Source organism: Fistularia commersonii, chromosome 29 (genome assembly GCF_037954325.1).
Source record: "Fistularia commersonii isolate RoL2024-O1a breed Wild chromosome 29, RoL_Fcom_v1.0, whole genome shotgun sequence".
NCBI lineage: Eukaryota > Metazoa > Chordata > Actinopteri > Syngnathiformes > Fistulariidae > Fistularia > Fistularia commersonii.
The window spans coordinates 5,180,180-5,202,136 of NC_141312.1; the positions used below are offsets into that span (position 1 = coordinate 5,180,180).

The 21,957-nt window shown below is 46.2% G+C and overlaps 2 protein-coding genes across 19 annotated transcripts in view; both read right to left on the reverse strand.

Annotated features, from left to right (window-relative positions):
* The window catches only part of nbeaa (neurobeachin a), a 104,910-nt gene extending 99,997 nt beyond the window's left edge, over nucleotides 1-4,913 (reverse strand). For all 16 annotated transcript variants that reach the window (XM_086176694.1, XM_086176691.1, XM_086176687.1 and 13 more), the window contains exon 1: nucleotides 4,282-4,913. In XM_086176694.1, the coding sequence (XP_086032820.1) occupies nucleotides 4,282-4,608 (327 nt within the window). In that variant the 5' untranslated portion in view covers nucleotides 4,609-4,913. The remainder of the gene's footprint in view (nucleotides 1-4,281) is intronic.
* Nucleotides 4,914-19,147: 14,234 nt separating this feature from the next.
* Nucleotides 19,148-21,957, reverse strand: part of stard13a (StAR related lipid transfer domain containing 13a) — a 28,612-nt gene continuing 25,802 nt past the window's right edge. For all 3 annotated transcript variants that reach the window (XM_086176700.1, XM_086176699.1, XM_086176701.1), the window contains exons 13-14: nucleotides 21,521-21,697; nucleotides 19,148-21,437 (exon numbers count right to left, since the gene is read on the reverse strand). In XM_086176700.1, coding sequence (XP_086032826.1) covers nucleotides 21,320-21,437; nucleotides 21,521-21,697 — 295 coding nt within the window. In that variant the 3' untranslated portion in view covers nucleotides 19,148-21,319. The remainder of the gene's footprint in view (nucleotides 21,438-21,520; nucleotides 21,698-21,957) is intronic.

Consider the following 21,957-nt stretch of genomic DNA (forward strand, 5'->3'; position numbering starts at 1 on the left):
CTGTCTTCTGATACCGACAGTTGGATGTACAGTCCCTCCGCACCAGTCGGGCGGAAGTACCGTTGTTTCGTAAAACGACGCACGATGAACAAAACGCCGCGCGCTGCAAACTTTGCCGAAGTCCATGGCGCCGAAGGCAGCGGCACGACACATCCGGCTGCAGCCTGGCTGGGGAAATGTATTTTATTGCTAGTGGCGCAAGACAAGGCCGCTAAAATCCCCATCACATGTAATATTGACAGCATCGATTTTCTGCCGTAATCCCTACGACAAGATAACACGTGAACAGGTCATTATGATTTCCTCTTATCATTTCCTTGTGTTATCAGTTAGTATTACATTATTCGACAGTAGCCAGGACCCCCTGATCGGCTACAATGATGGTCTAGCTTCCAACAAATCCACAGACGACGATCCGTCAAAACCAAAGCGATGAGCACGTACAAAACACTTTATATAAACTTGAACTTTAAACTTGTACTTTTCTAACACTGAAGTTCAGTTGACAGTTGAATATTCTCTGAAGATGAGTCTTGGGACTGCACTGTATAAAATTGACATAAAAAGGTGGATATTTGAATAATGCCTTTGCCTTTTTGCTGTTTTTATGAAAAAAAAATCTTAAATTGAGTTCAGTGCAAAAAAAAAAAGGGGGGGGGGGGATTTTATTTTTTAAGCCATATCCTCCAGCTCTGACGGAAACAATTACAGAACAAAAAACCTGCATTGCAGGCTCAACCCGAACTGAGGCGCATTTTGTCGGGGGCATCCATTTTCAAGTGAGTCCCTTTTATTTCACTACAAAAGAGGAAAAACCGAGACAGTGCGGCGTGTCCTTTTGCAAAAACCAAAAGGCGCAACGATGCCAACATCCAAGTCGCCGCATGTTTCGTATCCGAAACATCCCTCCGTGACATGCGGTCGGCGAGATGTCCAGTTGTCCGATATTACCAGACTAATCCCGGTCGGAAATTCAGGGCATGAGTCTGATGCGGGAACTTAGAGCCCTGGCAGCTCAGGAGGCAGCCAGCATCCGGCAGTTAAACTTTTTGAAATGAAAATATTTGCATATTCATAAGATCTGGGATTTTATAATGATGTAAACAGAGTCTGGGGTACTTTAAGGCTTTTCACTCGTATCATTTTTAGCCAAACCATCTCAGACACATAGTATTTCTGCATGTCTTCCTGAACTTCCTAACCTCAGGAAACGAAAAAGCACAGGTACGATTTCTATGACGATCGCTCGATGGAGTGCGATGAATGATGAATACAAAAAAAACACACACACACACACACGCAGTGTCATTGTATCCAATGACCTTCACATGTTTTGCTATGTGATCCTGGAAGCAAGAAGCACGCAACGCTCTCCAAGAACATCTTCAAACACCAAAATGAAAGAATATCTTTTGGAAGGACGTTGTGCATCCCTCCCGCTGGCGAGTTCAGAGACTTGGAAAATCTATTGCAAGGGCTACTGATGCGGTTCCAGAGGTTCCCGGTGGCCAAACACCTAGGAGCCAGATATTGGCGCTGAAATCTTCCACAGATGTAAACTAAATAAGCTCGTTCCCAGATGGCGCGTCAAACGAAGCGAGAACCCACCTCCCGATAAGGCGTTACATATTTTGTATGAACCTCGGCGAGCCGGCAACCGTAATGCCACGGTACTGAAAACAATGCGCGTGAAATGCAAGGGGAGAAAGAACAATGGCGTTTGCGAGCTGCGATGGGAGCCCGGAAGTGGAAAAGCAACACCAGGTGGTTGAGCGTCTGGAGGCAGGCAGTCAAATAGCAGTGTTGCCTTGACAACTGTGATGCTCGATGATAATAGCTGAGCACATCGCCAACGGCACCCACAGGCACGCAATGTATACTCTCCCTCTTGTATCTGCGTGTCAGTCGGCCCACATCGGCGGACACGCCGCGGCGGTGGACGGATCGCGCCGTCGGTATCAGCAGCGAAGCAGACGCCGCCGTTGCCCCGAGTTCAGGTTTTTTAATTTCACATCTCTCCTTTCTGTCTGGAGAGACTGCAGTTCGCGGCTAGCCAAAGGCCAGCTTCGTGCCACATACAGCGGGGAGCATATCTGATCCAGCTGACAAGCCATCTGTTCATCCAAGCCGCAGTGGGATGTGATCAATATAGCCACAGTGGACAGAGAATGTGGCTGTTGTGGTCTCCCACATTGACTGGAATAATGGATCAGCTTTTGGGTCACAGTGGACTCATTGTACCAGCAGCATGACCGCTGAGGTTTCCTGTCTCCACACCTCTTTGTTTCAACTCTTTTAATTAAGGAGCTGGGCAACTGAATTCCCTAACAGGCTTAACTATTGGCAGCATTGCGGCCAGAACTGATTGTTCAATTCAGGATTTGGAAAGTAAAGCTTTGCATGACCAACACATTCGGCTTTTCGTTCGTCCCCCGGCTTTTCGCGTTTAAAACGCCGGACCGAGCTCGAGAAAAAATGTCTCCCGTGCAGGTGTTTATGCAAAAAGTATACATCCGCGCGCTCTCACTGGTCCGACGTGGACTCATTCAGAACCAGTTCCTCTTCCGCTGCATCAGCTGGTGATTTCTGAGCACATAGCCACTGCAGCATCCGACCACCTCATCCTCCTCCTCCTCCTCCACTCTCTCTTTCCTCTTCCCCCAATCCCCCCTCTCACTAACCCCCCCATCCTCCCTCTCCTCTCCTCTCCTCTCCTCTCCTCTCCTCTCCACCTGCTTTTAAATGCATGGCACTGCCCAGCCAGGCCGGTCTATGCAGGCGGCGTCGTTCCTCTCTCATCCCCCCCCCCTTAAGACTTGAAGGGGGTATCCGTGGAACAGGATGGATGGTTATTAGCCTGTGCTGCTAGGGAAATGGAAGGGGGAGGCAGACAGGCAGGCTAGGCCCACCCCCACCCCCAACACTCTCCCATGTAGAACCAATAATTGATTGGGAGATGAGAGAATGTGGGAAATGGTAGAGCCCGGCTTCTGGCCGTCCTGCTCAAAGCAACCAGAGAGGAAATAGGCCACCGGCCCGGCGGGCGGCATGAAACAGTCACCGAGGTCAGGTTATGAATATGTATGCATTATTCCAACCCACCCCACACCCCCACCGGGACAGAGTGAAATAACACACGGTGACTCCCCCCACCCCCCACCTGCTCCTCTCCACCCCCACTTCCACGGAAGATATGTCACATCATGTAGCCGGCGCCATTGCCTGATGCATGGTGAAGTGGAGGCAGCATCCAACACACACGCACACACACACACACACAGGCACACACACGCACAGTCGTCCTCCATCCTTAGTCTCCCAGACCCACGCCCGCTGTGCATTTTTGCTCATCTGTTTCGTAACGAGAAGCACCAGTCATGTCACCCTCCTCCTCCTCCTCTTCCACCTCCCTCCCCAGCTGGATTAAATCCTTGGATGTGTTGGGGTTATGGTAGGCCCGACAGAGCCTTCGGTGAAGGTGGGGGTGATGATGGCGGGGGGTCGGGGATGGACTACGAACGACCCTCGCGTTGAATAACCGCCGCAATCCGTGCCGGTGCCGCCGCACATCGGCGCTTTGCGCACAGGATGCGCGGCCTGCTCTCCAACAATAAGGCCTGCGCAGCACTCGGACCCGCTTCCCCCCCGCGCCCGAACCCGATCCGGACCCGGACTCGGAATGCTAATCGGCTTTTTTCAATCCGCGTCCGGATCCCGTTTTGTTGTTGTTGTTGTTTGTTTTGTTGTTGTTGTGTTTTTTTTTTAATCGACATACCTGCACGATTTCGTTCATAAGGAAAGCGAACCAGCTCCGCTTGGCTCCGGCCGCCGTGCGCAACATGGTAACCTTTGGTTTCGAGCGGCATCGGCTCGGGGCGCACGGCGGGGACGGGACGGGGTCGCTCGGATAAAACGCACACCACCTCCACCCCCCTCTTACTCCCCCTCCTTACACCCCCACACCCACACACCACCCCTCCCCGACGGTGACACCGGGGATGTCTGCCTCCGTGTTGCGGGTCATTTAGCCAACAATGGCCGGTGCTCGGACTCCCCTCGGGGTCACATGCTCCGCTCAGCCCGGCTCAGGAAGAATAGCATCGCCTTTTTGTGAAATATATTACCCCTTCCTTGCAACAAAAAACGAACCGTCACACACACAAGCACGCGTTCATTCCACCGAACAAACAAATGACATCATCTCCGGAAAGGCACAAGGAGTGAGGCATCGTAAATAAAACATCTCGGGCTCCATGGCTGCCCGTGGGTTCTCCCACTCACCAGGTTCAGCACCGTCTCCACGATGTCCCGGTTGCTAACCTCCCCGACCTGGATCAGGCCCACCAGCACGGCGAATTTCATCTGGATATTCCTGATCGGCACGGCGGGGTTGATCACCCCGGCCGGGAGGACCATAGAGCCGGCCGCGGATACCATCCTCTCCCCGGCGGCGCCGGAGCCAGAGCCCGCGGCGAGCTGCTGCTGCTGCGGCGGCGGCGGCGGCTGCGGCTGCGCGGAGGAGCCCGACGGAGGGTGGGAGTCCCGGTCCGTGTCCGTGAGCGACGAAGCGGAGCCCGGCGGTGCTGAGAGCGGCTTCTCGCTCGACATTTCCCCCCACCCCCCACCCCCTGGTCGGGGAAAAAAAAAAAAACAGGAGCGGCCGCCGCGGTCTCTCACACCTGCTCGACACGCTCGGGCGTCTGGACGCTGCCGCACAAACACATCCACTGCGGAGGAGGACGGAGGGGAGAGCGGCGCCGGAGGGGGTGGGGGTGGGGGGGGGTCAAAAATTAAAAAAAAATAAAAATAAAAGTCTTCACAAATCACCCTCACCCTCCCAGGGAGTCATAGGGCTGGAAAAATAAAAAGGACGGAGGTTGATCGCCTGCGCTCCCCCTGCCTGTCTCTCTCTCATTGGCAGGCTGCAGTCAGTGCGGTCGTCGAGGAGAGAACGCCATGTTGACGCCCCCTGTCTGCGGTAGTGCGCTCCGGCCGCGCATGCGCACTCGCCGGGGGGGAGAGGGAGACTTCACGGAAGGGCGCTGGAGCAGAAAAACATGGAGCCAGCCGTGCAGGGGGTTCATGCAGAGCGCAGCATCACCTGAATACCTCAATAACCCGGTGGCGGCGTGTGCGTGTGTGCACCGTGTAGTCCCTCACAGCGGAGGGGGGGGAAACATCTGCTCGCGTTTCAAGGGTTTCCCCTTCCCCCGGTTCGACGCCGAGTCCGATGGCGGGTTTTATTTTTTAAACGTCTTCTTTTCTTTCAATGTCAAACCTAGGGAAACCTTTGTTGGAATAATGGCGGACCCGCAGCGTCCGGTTGGGTTCGCTTTGTCCCTTTCCCAGGCATTCATTATCCTGCGCTCGGGGTCGCAGGAGGACCGGAGTCTATCCCGGCTGTCGTGGGGCGAGAGGTGGGCTCAGCCCGGACGATCACAGGGCCACATACACAGATATCCAACTGTTCACTCTCACGCTCACATGTCTGGGTAATTTAGGGTGTCCAATAAACCTACTGCATGTTTTTTGGAGAAACTCCATGCAGACGTGTGGGCGATACACGCAAACCCCGATACATACGGGCCCCCTGTCAGAATCAAATCGGGGACCGTGTTGCCATGAGGCGGAAGCCCTAACCAAAGCAAATTTTAATTTTGCAAAGTCCAAATGACCCGCACAGATCCAGGGAGAACATGGAAATGCCTCACAGGAAGGCCGCCCCTGTCGAAGTCGAACCACGGTGAGGCGGAGGAGCCAACCGCTACGCCGACGTGCCGTAACACTTATTCCTGTTTTCGACCTCAGCCATTTTAAGACACTTTATTCCTGTTTGGTGTTCAGAAGAAAAAATAAAAACTAGAAAAACAAACGATAGAAGACTACCGGCGCCCCATAGTTCAACTGCCTACTAGCGACAACCCGAACGAATAGCTCAAAAATAGACTCATTTAATCAACTCTTGAGTCATGATTTCTAGTCTTGCTTTACTCCGCTATCTAACTAACTGCACCAACTACTATCTAACTGCTTTTGTATAAACTTATCCAGTCAGCCCTGTGGGAAGAGCAGCAGTTCTGGTTTCTTGTTTCAACCCGTGACCCCCCCCTTACCCCCGCTACGATCTGAGAACAAACGACCACAGTAGCCTTCCCGACTCGCAAAACAAACTACCCACTCAGGAACTCAATGAAGGAATCACTCAGCAGCTCACGGTAGCCCTACTCACTTGCAAAACCAACAACTCACTCAGTCAACATCAACAAACGAATCACTCGGACGCCCTAATCGGTGAAACAGGTGACTGACTCAAATGACTCAAAAAACAGATTCTGTTTGGAGAATGACTCATATAAACGAGTCAGTGAAAAGAATCGAGTTTCTCATCACTTCTGCCTCTGGTGACGTGCTGCATGTATATATCCAGTTTATCAGGAACCAGAAGGGATTAAGCGTTGATCAGGCATAATATATTCAAATGAAACAATAGGGTTACGAGTCATGTAGCAAATCTATAAAACATAAAGTATTTACCACTCCTCTCAATTGTGTAAGTGCTAAAAGGTGAAATTAATTTTGGTGAATACATTTTTAATATAGATCAATGTAATCTCCCTCAAAGTGACAGAAAACTATTGCTTTTGTTGATAAAAGTCGACATTTGACGTAATCTGTCTAAGGGACCTAATAGAATCTATACATATTTGAACCTGTCATTTTATACTGGATTAAGTATTTGCACTGACTCATATATTTTAGGTAATGCATTTTTAATACAACACTTGATAATTGCCCCAGTGTAGTTATTTTTGTCATTTTCTTTGTTTGTTTTATCACAAATCCAGGAAGTAAGAGAAAAAGGAAATAAATACATTGCCAATGATAATAATAACAATAATAATAATAAAAAGAAATAATAATAATAATACTGATAATAATAATAATAATAATAATAATAATAGACTACAAAATCAGAATCCAGAAACTGTTGTGATAGCACAATTTTGAAAAGGAGAACAGTTGGTTAAAACCAATGGATACATTTGGGTTGGATTTTTAGAATTCTAGTGGTTTAGTGAGTGTGGATTCCAGATGAACGCTGTTTGGGTTCAGAATCCATCCATCTGTCGCCCTCATCCCTTTTCCCGGTTCATCACGTGCCTTGGTTACTTATTGAATGTGTCAAACCCGCACTTGACACTGCTAACAAGAAGAAGAGGAGAAAAAACAAGAAGGGCTCTTCGGTCCTGTCAGGTGAACAGAGATCCTGCCGAGGATCTGAATGCAGACCATAATCCACAGTTCTACGTAGGAACAATAACATCCCAAGCTTCAGCAGAGCCCGGGGGCCGTGCATGAGTGACATGGTTACGGCGACGAGAGGACGCCACGATCTTCCCTGTTGAATTTGGATCTGTCAAACATGAATATGTGCCATCTTATTTTTATTTACCCCCAAAAAAGATGTGATCAGATTGTGAGTTAAGATTAAGTCAACTCAGCTCTGCCAGGGTGGTATAAGTACAATTTTACTGCAGTTAGACAACCCAAACACAAGCTGGCAGTGGGGATTAAACCACCACCGTGATGAGTAGTTTGCATTCTTACTATACCTGGATTGGAGTGACGCCTTATAAATATTGAATGGTATTTATATCGAATTCATTCATTATCTATCGCTTATCCCGCACCTAGGGTCGTGGGGATGCTGGAGCCTCCCAGCTGTCATTGGGCAAGGGCCGGGCTTCAACCCCAAACCCGTTGCCAGTGGATCGCAGGGCCACTTATAGAGACACTCTGTCACTCACACATCTGGGCATTTTCCACATTTTCCAATTAACCTTCCAACTTTCTGCATGTTTTTGGACTGTCGGAGGAAACCCTAGAACTCGGTAAAAAACGCCCGCAGACAGGGGGGGGGGAAACATGCAAAGTCCACACAGAAAAGCCCCTTTTCGGAGTCTAACCAGGGTACTTCTCGCTGTGAGGCAGGAGCGCTAACCGTGCCGCCATGCCGCCGTGTCAGTATTTATATTTAATGAAGCAAATGAATTGCAGAGGAGAGCTCAGGCCAAAGGGGAAGACGGTATGGAAATCACAGGGTGGAAATGCAGAGGGGGAAATATGATGTTATGAAACAGGGCTATGTGTCTCACCGGGGCTCTGTGCCGCTGCGACATCCAGTCAAATTTCCTGGGAGACGCGTGTCAAGCTATGCTGTTACACTGAAACAAAGGGTAGGGCCGACGTGCGGCATCTACCATGAGCTAAATTTTCTCATTTATACAAGTAGACTTCCGATTAATCATAAGGGCTCGGTGGATCCATTTAGATTAATCGCGACTAAAATCAATACGTTATTCATCATGTTTTCCGAGTATGCGAAAAGACTCGTAACAAGAAGCTCTATATGCGTATGTATGGATATACACTTAACAGGTTTTTGTTAGCTTAAGGAACAGACAGCATTTCCTTATCTAATGACCACATTATCATTTTTTTAACCAAACAAATGTCCATATAAATGCAGCCCAGACTTGTGAGTGAGATGTTTACATTATCTCAGGCTCCAGCCTCCCGAAAGGGTTTGTTGCAAGCTGGGCTTTGAGGTCGCCAAAGTCCTTGAGGAGAAATCCCTGACTAACCCTGCTTGGTGTTGACGTAGTTCTCTACGCAGGACGTGCGCCAGTGAACTGACGCGTCCTTCCTGCAGAGGGTGACGACTACTTTACGTCGGTCGATTGTCCAGTGTTGGGTTTGTTTGTGCTCGAACTTCAATGGCCGTTTTGTTGTTTAGAGTCACCCATCTTAATGGAGTTGATTCTGGAATTGTGGGATTTTCAGTCATTGTGCGCTGTTGCATAATTGATCATTGCAAATTAATTAATCTACATTAATGTGTTAATTTTGACAGGCCAAAGGAAAGGAAAAAAAACTCAAATTAACAAATCTGAACTTAAAATGTCAGCAATGTGGGCAAATATAAAAGGGGGAATGGCAGGACAAAAGCGAAAGGTGAACTCAAGAAGGGAAAAGAAACTGTGAGCACCGAGTGGTAGATACTAGGATTGTATCTGAGACCCATTCACAACCTGAGACACATTAAGGCAGGAGAGATTATCAAAGCGGTACGAAACCAAAGGAAGACTGCAAGCAAAAAGAAATAAATACATAAGCTACGGCAGCATGATCTGAACCGGGCAGAGAAGAAAGACTGAACGAGGAGCAGAGCAAAAAACAAAAGAGATAAAAGACATGATATTCTAGAGAGAGTGGGAAGCAGATTTCTTTTAAAAGTTTAAGAGTTTCATCTTCGGCTCCGTCCTTCCACAATTTGGCTCTCATTCCACTCATGCCTGACCCACAATGCATCTGCACACCCACACCTTTTTTTTTTTCTATGTCTGAGGAGTCATTGATGGACTATCTCCTGTAGCTATAAAAGATGACAAGAGAACGGATATGAAAAAGATATGCTTTAGAAAATAAAAATATACGCTCCTGCAGAAACTTGCCGGTGTGTAACAAGAGCACATCAGGAAGGAATCGTAAAGTGAGCTAGTTGGTAGGAAAGACGCCCGGCCGCGATGAGCCGGTGTGGAAGTCAGCGGACGGGGGGGCAAACTGAGGAGCGGAGGGTCGGGAAGTGGTGGTAATGAAGAGCTGAAAGTGTCACGGTTCTGCTCCGAAGCCTGTGGAGTAAAAACCCGTGGCCTCAAGGTCAACACAGCAGCGTAGATCGGCCTGACAGCCAAGCGTGAGGTGGACAGGTGAATTAGCGCAACTTCAGCAGGAATGCCGGCGCCGCCCCCGCCCACCGGCCGACACTTTCGCCCACCGAAGAAGGCAAAGCAGAGACGCCGACAGAAATAATTGTGCCACTCCGCTAATGTTCCCGTCGTAGGTCATGTCAGTGGAACAACGTGCACAAAACAAGAGGTAAATCATTAGATTAATGAAGTTCACCTCTATGTCTCTTGCCCACATGAGTCACGACATCCGCTAGAAACAGCTTACTGTGGAAGACCATTTGTCCAATATACAATCATTTTTAAAGTAATTCATTCATTCAGGCTGTTCATTCGTTCAGCGAGAAACCAGACACATATAAAGACATTCACGGTTCATACAGAGACATATGGTGATTCACTTCCCCATTCATACATCATATAGAGAAATATAACTAATCCACTCTCTAATTCACCCATCTGGACAATCTAGGGTCTCCATGGATACGCCGCAGAGAACGGCCTCGTGGCAGACTCGGACCGGGAGCCTTGTTGCCATGGGGTGGAAGCACTCACCGTGATTACCGGTATATTTCGCGTCAGCTTCGTTGTAAAGACCAAACGGATTTCATAGCAGGCGAAAGGGCGACAGGCTAGTTCGCTCAAAAAGCGAAAAACAATCCATTCCAGCCTGGCTAAAAGAATGAAAAAAAAAAAAATCATAATTGTGTACACTGTTGCTCATTCCCTTCATTTTTATTTCTGCAATTATCTAAGCTATCTAACATCTAGTTAAATATCTATCAGGTATCTAGTATATAATATTCTGATTTTTTTTTGGCATCAAGTATATTGTGATTCTGTACAAATATAGTTTGGAAAAAAAAAAGGCAAAATATTTATCATCATGTTACTGTATACTACAACCGTGCGTTCTGTATTCGTCAGAAGTTTTCTATGCATTTGTTCTTTTCCGTTTTAGAGGTCGCCGGCCATCCATTTTGTTATCCTCGCACACATCAGTCCAGCGACGCGATCGCTCCCCCGGTTGCTGCGGCGACCACGACCGCTGGTTCGGTACCTGCATGTGGCGCGCATAAGCCTGTTTCACACTCCATGTGTTGTTGCGGCGGGGCACATCTGCTGGCTAGAATTTCCATTAGCGAGGCGGCGACAGAGGCCGATTCGTCACTGTGTCTTTGCCGGCGTGTCCGTCCCGCTGCATTTTCATAAAGGCACTGATGTCCGTCCCTTTGATGTCTCGCTCCTCATTTCTCTCCAGATGCTGACGGCTGGCAGGGTTGACAAGTTGCCAGCGTCATGGGAATGACAGTATCTGACTCAATGCATTTGTGTGTGTGTGTGTGTGTGTGTGTGCGCGTGTGTTTGTGTGTGTGTGTGTTTGTATGTGGCCCCGGCCTGTCAGCTCATCAGAGAATTTTACAGATGGGCAGAGGCCGTCTTGTTTTTTTTCGTTCGCTTTTCTTTTCCAAATCTTGAGCTGACACAAAGGACGTGACGCTAACACACACACACACACAAATACACAGACACGCACAAAACCACACAGGCAGACACACGCCAACTCACTCGCCATCATCTGCAAATATACAACCTACCTTTACATTTATAGAAAAACAAAACCTCAAATTAGCACATAAAGTTATTTTCTGTTCTTGACACAAGTGGTTTCACAAGCACGCACGCACACACACGCACACACACGATGGCTCGCACACGCGATCCCCTTTGTTTTCAAACAAAGGCTCGCTTCTAGAGCATTGTCACGATAACACAAAAGATTTCTTCAGCGGAGAGAGTGGTCTTCGCCGGGATCTGGCCTGTGATTGGATAAAAGCATTGACATTGTTCTCCTTCGCTCTCTCTCTCTCTCCTTCATCTGTCTTTTGCACGGGCCTCTGCTCCCTCTTTCACCCCGAGCAGGTCTTGTCATTTTCCCCTTTTCCCCAGTTGTAAAGCAATACAGCGGTGGTGTGACTGTTTTGAGTGGATTAAAAGCGGGGGCGGGTTCGGGAGGCAGGGTCGGGTGAAGAGGGTGCAGTCTGTCGGAAAGGGTTTGGTCAGGGGAGAAAATGCAGTTTGATTTGAGCTACATTTGGTCTGACAAGAATTTCCTGTCTGGTGCTGTCGTTAAAATGTCTTGATGGGAAAGCGTTCGTACTCTGTGGTGGGACTCGATTAATAAAAAAAAAAAAAAAAAAAAAAAAAAAAATCTAATCAATTTGAGGCTTTGTAGTAAATGAATTGCATTTCAATATTTGAGATGAGAAAAAAAGAATTTTAAGTTTTTTTGATGAATTAATCAATATACATGAGTTTCATCTTCAGAATTTTGTTTATTTTTCCATCTGTCTCCCACACAGAGAGACTAGGAGGTGAGTAGAAAACACATCTGTGTCTCTTCATCTTGACTTGTGTTACTTCCCTTCATCCTCACACAGCCGCTGGATTCGCTTTGACATCGTCTTTCGGGACGGCGGTCCATAATTCTCATCAGCTGAATTAATGCGCAGTGGCTGATCTAACGCTGAGAAAAACGTGGTCTACAGTCCACAATGCTACATCTCACCAGGGGATTGGTCAATTCAGCTGACATAGACTTGGATATTTCATCTCCGGATAGAAAACTAACATCGCCAACCTGCATCCCGGTGCAAAGCTAACCTTACTGACCTGCATGCTTGTGTAAAGCCAACCTTACTGACCTCCGTGGTCCTACAAAACCAATATTCCTCAATACATGCTTGTACAAAGATAATATTGCGGACCTGCGTCGTCATATAAATCTTACATCACTGACCTGCACGTTCGTGCAAAGCCAACATTATTGACCTGCATGCTCGTACACAGCTAATATGTGCTCTGACAAAGCTACTATTACTCACCTGTGGGCTCATAGACAGCTAACATTACCTGCATGGAAGCCAAAACATGTTTAGCGTTGGGGTGCAATGCAAACTCCTTCCAGCATAAATGCTGAAAAGAGCACACGTTGTATGTACTTTCATCCTAAAGTTCCTTATATTTCAATTCCCGGTCGACTTGTGTCTTCTCACCAGCGTCGTCTGTCAGGCTATAAAATTGTGCGTCTGTTTAATCGCTCCCCCTTGAACAGGTGCACTGAGAAATGTTCCACATTTCAAATTAATATGAGATAAAAATAAAGGTGTAAAGATAACGGAGCTCATGAAATCCAGAAGATTGTCTTGTCCTGTAGAAACAAGTTCTTTTCCATCTCTTTTTACGCAATACTTTTCTCCCGTGGGGAAAAGCGAATCATTTGTGTAAATAAGAAAAGTACATTTTGGCGAAAAGACTTCAAAAAGCTCACCTCACCGGACTTTCATGGCCCCGGAGCATTCGTTTGAGACGTTACGTCTGCTTCCCAACTTCTGCGCTCACCGATATTGGCTGCAGTCAGAAAGAGGAATCGTCAAATTACAAAGGGCTGACCCCCCCCGAGTGTGATTGAAACAGTGGTAATAACTTTCAGGGGTCACGACAGGATGTGAGTCATCGAGTAGGCTGTGTGTGCGTGTGTGTGTGTGTGTGTGCGTGTGTGTGTGCGCACAGGCAAGCATGATATAGATGGGAGATGGAAAGAAAGTGATTAAAGAAAGGAAGAAACACAACAACCTCCGGTCTCTTTACATCCGACGCGTCATTTGAGCTACTTCCTGTTTCCCCGGTAAACACATCAGTCAGTAAATAAACCAACTGATGTCGCATCAAATATTTCAACTACCTGTCAGTTTAGTGTCTCCTCAAATGCCACATATCTTAATTTTAGTCTTTCAATGTCTGATTAACCTCATTCACATGATCCACCATTGCACTTGTAATTGTTTTCACTGCTTTGCTTTGTAAATGCCATCGATTTTCCCCAATAAAAATACCAAAAAACAATTTGGATGATAAAAAGGTTCTAAAGTTTGGAAATAAGGCTCGGTAATAAACATAAATTGGCACTTGGAGGGTATTAAACATGATTTGGCTGCTTTATTTTGGAGCTCCACGAGTGATGGAGTTCATCGGAGCAGGTCCTGGTCCTTGTGCAAGGAATCCTTCCGAGGGACGAAGAAGAAATAATGTCAGCCATCAAAAATCTCATAACCTCAGCGCTGGTCTTTGTAATACTTTCGCTACAGTTTAAGGATTATTACGCACTGTCTTTGTGTTAAGAAGATTAGACAATCTTTGCTCCTGTGAATCCATTTTCAAACCCCTCTGGATAAAATCAACTGAATGGTGATGAAGTTTTAAATAAAAATTTGCCTCAGTCAAGGAAAAAAAAACGGCGGGGGGGGCATAATTCAGATAAAGGTTTATTAATGGAATATCAGGGATAAAATGTTCCCAAAGGAAATATATACATTTTATTATGCTACGTTTTTTTTTTTTTTTCCTAGAGAAATTCTTTGTTCTGAAACGCCGCCATGCAGCACGAACTGGCCGGCTCTATGACAGGGGTCGAGGCCCGTCTCTGACCGGCTCCGGCTCTTCAACTGTGGATGCGGCCTTAAATAACCCTTGGAGAGATTTTTTTTTTTATTGATAAAAAAAAATGTCCTTGAATGGATGAAAAGGCTTCCAAAGTGAGGAAAATAAGAACGTGATCCCGATGTGACATCATCCATCCACGATGAGTGGAAGACTTGAAAGTGGAATTTGAGCCGTTTTAGTGAATAAGAATTCTTTGAAGCATCTGGAAGGGATTTCTTCAGAATTAGTAGAAATACTGATTGGGACTCAAAGATGAATCAGCTTGAACACAAACCTCTAAGGTCAAACTATTTCCTTTTATTCCTGCACTCATTCATTCATCGCCTACACTGCTTATCCCGGACACTGGGACGTATGGCCAGCCAATCACGAGTGACATCGTCCGAGAGGCGGGGCTTACCTGGACGGGTCGCCAGCCAATCACAGAGCCTCATAGCCTCAAAGAGAAAAATCCTGTTTTCTTCTCCTGCTTTACTTAGCCATGTTGTTCTGGAGACTATGAGCACACAAAGTTATAACTCTACTTTTTAAAAGTTCTATGGTGACGAGCGACTTGGCTAAACTATAACCCTGCAGACTGTACATATATTTTTTTTTAAAAATGCAAAAAGAACATCTCTCTCTGGTTCTCTTCTATTCATAAAATTCTATGCATCTGTTATAAAGTCGACCACTTACAGGCCACACAAGGAGCTCAGATGTTCAGATTTCCATGTCCCTTCAAGGCCGTCTTTTCTGAAATCAAGAACTTTGAAAAGCAGCGTACTTACTGCGCACAATATGTGTTCCCCTGTGAAAATAATCGGGCGGGCAAACTGATCATGTAATGACGAGGTAATGATAATGTGCTCCATTTGCCTTGTTCAGTACAGCCTGTATGACAGTGTCCTCTTTCTTTTCATGTGCAGCTGAAACAGAAAATAATGTTCAAATTTGTCCCACGTGATTAGAATCAATCCCGAAATAAAGACATGAATGAACCCTTTCAGAGTTTGGATTCTCCATAGTCATGCTCTGCCTTTTTTTTTGCCTTGGAAGTACCAAATCTGGTTGAGGGACTAAAATAACTGGTGAAATGTTTCACACAATGCTAATTGAAACCGACATCTGCTATGATATCAGTGATTCAACATGTTCAGGAATCTTTTTTTTTTTGTTTAGCCTGCGCTGCGATATGAACCCGCGCGGAGGGCCGACTCGTCCGGGCGCGATCCCCCCCCCCCATTTTCCTTCCCTTGGTTCAAAATTTGACCGGGCTGCGGTTATCGTGCCATTCATTTAAGGGTGCTCCACACACAACAAGTACATTGTCTCATCAATAATTCATTCATTGAATATTTTATTCATTAACGACCTTATCGCGGTTGTCTAGAAGACGACGGCGGATTAGCCGGTCTGATTGTCACGTGCGTGTTTGGTGCCTTTGTCTCGGCCCGCTCTATTTTTATAATGAGCACGTTGTGACAATAAAGAGCAAACGACATCAACAAGGTCTTCAGAGGACGCAAGTAACGCTGCGTTTTTTGGTGTTTGACAATGACAGCCTTTTTTTTTTCTCCCCCCAATCCAGTTATTTTAGACTACTGATATGAGGGTTGTGTAAGCGGGGTTAAATTTAGCCGCTCCATCATTTAGCCATTATCCTGTCATTTAAGGCCGATATGCAGACAAAGGATGAATGAAAGAAAAGAACCGTCTTACGCTGCGTCAGAATGTTGAAATTGAATAAAACTCTCCCACAATTAACGCTCCCAGTTTGAACTCTGACCTATGTGATGGACTGGCGCCCGGTACGGATTGAACCCCGCCTTTCGCCCAATGAAAGCGGGGACGAGCTCCGGCCTCCTGGGACCCTGAGTGCAGGATAGGTGATACAGATAATGATATGATTAATTGATTAATCAATAACCTCGTAAACACTTTCTGGCGACCTGCAGGGGTTAATCAATCTATTTTGTATATTGGTTTTGAGCAAAGTACATTTTAAGTACTATTTCACGCATTCAATTTACATTTAAAAGACACAGTTTGGGTATTTTCTTAAAATATAAACTGGATATTTTCAATGTTTTGGTTTTGAATCATTGCATAATTGGACATTGAATCTTAGACAAACTTGAAATAAGATGAAAAAAACAATATTTAAAGAAAAATCGACAATGTCCGATATTCAGTCAGTCTAATCGATGGAATTGGACAGACGTGAAATTGAAATCCACGGGGGGCAATTCGATCGTAACGTCCTTGAACGCATCATTCTCGGCGTGACTTTGCGTCGTGGTCCGCTCGTAAAAACGGAGCGCTTTCTGAAATACATTTGAAACTCAGCAATGCATCTTATATATAAGTGTAATTTTAGTTGTTTATTTGTGTGTTGGGAACAATGTTACTGGTCAGGTAATGATGAAATAAACTTATTCACACAAACACAAATAAATGGACATGAACAGTCTCAGTTGTTGGATAAAAGATCTTAATATTATCTGAGACAAGAAACGGTATTTTAGCAAGATATTGGATATTTGTCTTTATTACACTCATAATGGTACTTGCATTCTAGTTTCTTATTGCTTTCATTCACCTGCTGGACAGCAGATTAAATTGCAATTTCCTTTCCTTCTAGTCGTTTCCTACAGATTGGCTGAATGTGTAGTTCACATATTCTCCAGAAGAGGTCGCTGTCAATTCCATCTTTAAGGTTGTCCTGTTGTGCTGTATTAAAGCTGTATTTAAGGATTTTTTTAATTTTTTTTATTTTCCATATTCCGGGCCAACCAAGCATTGCCGTACTTAATGGCGAACCTCGGCTGCACCACTACAAAATACAATCAACCCCGCTGGAAAAAAATTGAGTTAAGAATGGAGGCTTGCTTCACCTTGTCGGCGATTCCGTTTTTTTTCCACAGAGGCAATTTGCGACATGATGCTACTCATTTGTCAGAGCCCGCTGAGTCTCGGAGCCGGAGCGCGCCCGCGGTGCTGAGAATCGTTAACATTCAGGGGCTGTGACCGGGCGTCCCGCTTTCTCGATAAAAATCACCGACGTGTTAAATGAGGGAGAATTTAGAGCTGCGTTAAGAGTCGTTTTTGTGTTGTCACAGTGAAAACAGACACCCGGCCTCTGGTGAGCGCCGTATGTATTCACACACCTACATTGTCCTCTGCCGGAGCCACACACACACACACGCACACGAGCACTAGTAACCCGCCTAAGTAGGTAAATGTGATGGAGTATCGATCCGTGGCGTAGACGTTAAGTTTCCAACCGCCTTTGCAGGAGCACGGCGGAGCGGCTACAGAGAAGATGACCTCCAGGAGAACTCTCCCGCGCTAATACTCCTCATCCACTCGAGCGTCTAAAAATATTTCCTCTGGCATACTTTCCAGATTCATTCATGACCTTCAGACTTCAGCGGGGTAACAGCACCACTCAATGGAGGCCAGCGCACGTACATGAGGAGCAGCATTAAACAAGGTGCCCGGGAATAGGCTGCCCGGCCTCTCCCCGCTGTGATCGGCCGGCGTTCCCACCCGCTGTGACATCGAGCGAAGGCTACTGATTCGTCCGCTGAGGCTGTTTGGGACAAAAGGTGTTTCGTTTGAGGTACCGAGCTCCTCCTCTGAGGAAACGTCTTCCCATCTCCATCTGGGAGAGGGACACCCTCTCCTCTGTCAAGAATAGGCTTAAAACCTGTTTGAGAAGACTTATAGTTAGCCCATAGATATGCCGCCATAGGCTAACTCCACTGAGTGATATCCCATCATGCACTTCTCTCATTCCTCCCTCTTTTCCAATCCCGTCTGCACTCACATCCCTTCATCAGTGCATGATAGTAACTTCATCTTTCCCAGACCCTCTCGTCTCCCAGGACGTGTGGCTTCATTCAGGGCTATCATCGTATCATGTTAGCTTTTACCATGTAGCCGTCATGGCTACCGTTGTTATTAATAATAACCCCCCTGTCTCTGTCATCTTTTCTCACCCCTTCTCTTTCCACCCCAAGCGGTTGAGGCAGAGGGCCGCTAACACTGTGCTGGGATCTTTCCAAGGTTCCTGCGCCGATAAAAGGAGGTATTTCCTCGCCGTAGTGTTAAAAAGTGTTATCCAGGCCTGCTTCAAAGGGAAGGTGTCATCGGACGACTTGGTTCCGATTCGGCATCGTATAAACAAAATCGGACATCACTTGACATGTCTGGGGGTTTTATGTCAGTATGCCTATGTGCAGTATGTGTGTGTTTTGTGTGTGTGCGGGGGGTTACAGGTGGAGTTAGGTGCAATGTTATGGGTGGATTAGAATCCGCATGTGACTAAATTATCCGAAAAAAAAGCGATTGTTCAATTTTTTTTTAATTTCTCCACTGTATAAATAAAAAACTAAAACTGTTTTTTTTTTTTAAAAAAAAGGGGGTCATTGCAGCTCAGAGGGTTAGAGTGGTTGCCCTTGGAACTGAACATCCCCGTCGAAGTGTTTTTGAGCAAGACGTCAAACAACTACCCGCTTCCATGGCGCCGTTAAGGGGCTGCCAACTGCTCATGGTTTAAATGAAGAGAAATAATTTCCCACAAGGGATTGGTAAAGTATGATAAAAATTAAAAAAAAAAAGACATTGTGTTCCGACTGAGATTTTTACTCATCCTTCGCAGAGCAGGAAGAAGGCAGATGTCAACAATGTGGCAGGAAAATACTCTCAATCCACCAGGAGGAGAATTAAACCATTTTCAAAGGCTGAAACGATCGGAGGTTTAAACTTACTTGTGAGACGAGGATCGGCGTAGGACTTTTCACTCACATACGACCTTAAAAAGGAAAAAAATCCTCCATCTAGTGCATACTGGGCATTTGAGTGCACAAAGGTTTGATTTTCTGAAAGCAAAACAACATGTTCCCTTCTTATTGTTTTATTTTTTTATTGTCTAGTTTAAGAAACAACCATCCTGTTTCCATCACTTTGTCAGAAATAACCATAAGCATAAATCATCCTGGTCTCAGCTACTCAGCTAGATTTGGAGCCCCTCCCTACACAGCAGAGGGCTCATGTCAGACTCACTCAATCATTCGTTGTTACGCGCACGCACGCACGCACACACACACACACACACACACACACACACACACACACGCAAACACGTATACACACACACATGCACAAATGCATTACACTGTTCCCCAGCAAACAGCATCCACACAGGGTTTTGGTGGCACTGAGAGATATTGTATCATAGCAACACCATAGCAACGCTGCCTACAGCCGAAACAAAACAAAAACAAAAACAAAAAAAAAGAAAAGCCGCAGCAGAGCCGCGGCAGATAAAGCTTTAGTTGGATATTGCTTTAGTAGGATGACTGTGGAAATTTCACATTTCAGCATATCAATATGATAGGAAGAACCTGAAAAGCTAGTATGTTGGATCTGCTGGCACAGAAAAGCATTTCATATTTACAATACAGGCCGCTCTTACATCGAGAAAACGCAGATACACACTCATATACAATAATTTGAAACATGCTTCCCAGAAGCAGTGAAATGGTCACATGTCTTAGACATCGTATAGCACGACAGCAATGACGACACCAAATACAGAAAGGTAGTGACAATAACTTTGAAGTAACATTTCATCTTCATAAGATTACCAGTGGAAAGAGAGCTAAAGGAACAGTGATATCCTGGACCCGACGGGCGTTTCCCTCTTATCCGATCCCTCATTTCGACCCCCCGACTCGTGCGCTTTTCACGACGCGGCACATTGACGTGACCCAAAATATCCCGGCCCCGGTCCTGGTCCTGCAGCTATGGAAGGGGGGATGTTGTACAGCCAAGGAAATCATCTACTTTACCAGGAGAGTCCTCAGCCATCGTGAGGTGCATTGTTACAAGTGATTATTTACCAGTATTTCAGAAGCTACGTCTTTACTGTCAATGACAGCATAAAACACCTATAATGAATCTACTTTTTCATTTTGTGTTATTTTGTCAACATGGCAAAACACACGCCTAACGATACACAAATTGCAACCGTAACCGTTTTGTTTGAAATGAATGGGATTTACAGCGAGGGAAATGAAGGCAGAAAGTAAGGCTATACTCTGTTCTATTATACAAAGTTATTACGTTTGAGCTCAAAAATGGGGGGGCCGAACCAAAGACAGGTGTCGACGAATAAAGTTTGTTCTCTCGGATTAAAAAATCACCAGTGCTTTCGTTGGCGGCATCATTGTGGGCAGACTTTTAAATCATCTGCAGAAACAACGGCTCCTTTTATGTGTTATCCTAGTTAAAGTAGTGTTGTTGTTTTTTTTATTAAGCAATATATTTCACGTCAGTATCTGACAGTGAGCAGGTATAATAATATGCTAATTCCGCTTCGGCTGAAACTTAGCCGGGGCTCTGTTTAAATATTCATTAAAATAAAACATGTCGGTTGCATAAAACAAAATATTGTGTACCCCCAACTTGTCGAAATGAAATATATCTCTTATGGGTGATATAAGTTGTCGGTATCTTAGTCCATGATGTTAACACGCGATACTGTTACCGTGTCAGTCGGCAGCAAGAACAGGCCATCAAGCTTTATTTAATTAAATCCACTTGTGTTTTTGATGAAACATTAACATTGCTGGTGTTTTTTTAGAAAACATATTTTTCACAGGGGGTGAAATGTGAATGAAAACTTCCCCATAAGTCCAAGGTGCTGCGCCTCATCGTTGTCGTCCTGCTAATGAGCCAATCGTACGAAACCTGACGTTTGGGACGGGTCGAATTATTGCGAAACAAAAAAAGGGGGTCGTGGTGCAAGAGCTGAATTGTACAAGAATAACTTATGATATAAATAGGTTATGATATGTCTTTCGAAGAGTCGTGTGCGGAACTTACTTTGGTGCTGCCATGCCGACGCATGTGTTGTGACTGTAATGCAGAAAATAAAAGTCGCTCTTCCCTTCCTCTCTCTGTATTTGATAAACCGAGTTGTTACGGTGGAGCTCAGTTCGGCTCAGCGGAGTTAAAAGCGGAGTCTTTCTCCCGCGGCGGCGGCGGTGTTAGCCGAGACAAAGCCCGAAATCGGGCGCTCACACCTTGGCCTCCGGGCTGCTCTGATCCGGCGGGAGGAACGAGGAGCGAATCCTCTGGGCTTCGTTGACACAAAGGTAACCAAATGCCTTGTTGTACCATTCTGGAGATCGCCCCCTGCGACGAGAAATAATCCGCATCATGATCCGCGTCTTTGTTTATTAATCTGAGGGAAAACATCGGGAAGGGAACCGGCTGACCTGAGGTCCACTCTGGAGATGTGCGTGAGCCTGGTCCTTCTCGTCCCACAGGGCTCGAGGAGGTAGTGGGATTCCAGCACGACGCCCCTGGTGGCTCCCAGGCGCGGGCTGTCGTCGTGCTCCACGGACACACACACCAGTGCGCACACACCTCGGCCCAGGTCAGCGCGCCACGATCTGCGCGCACCAACGGGCGGGAAGAAGACAATAACTCGGTTCAGATCAATAACTGATAGTCGCCTAACAAGCCCGAGACGCACACGACTCTACAATATCCTGCCTGTGGGGCTAAGAAAGAATTCTCTTATTGTATTCCAGGAGCCCGCCGTGAAGGACGGACACATCTGTCAAAAGGAAGAAGTGGAAAAGAGCGAGGAAAACAGAGTCGTCTCTATGAGTTGAAACAGGTTCGAGGAACCGCTTGTGAAATTTCAAAT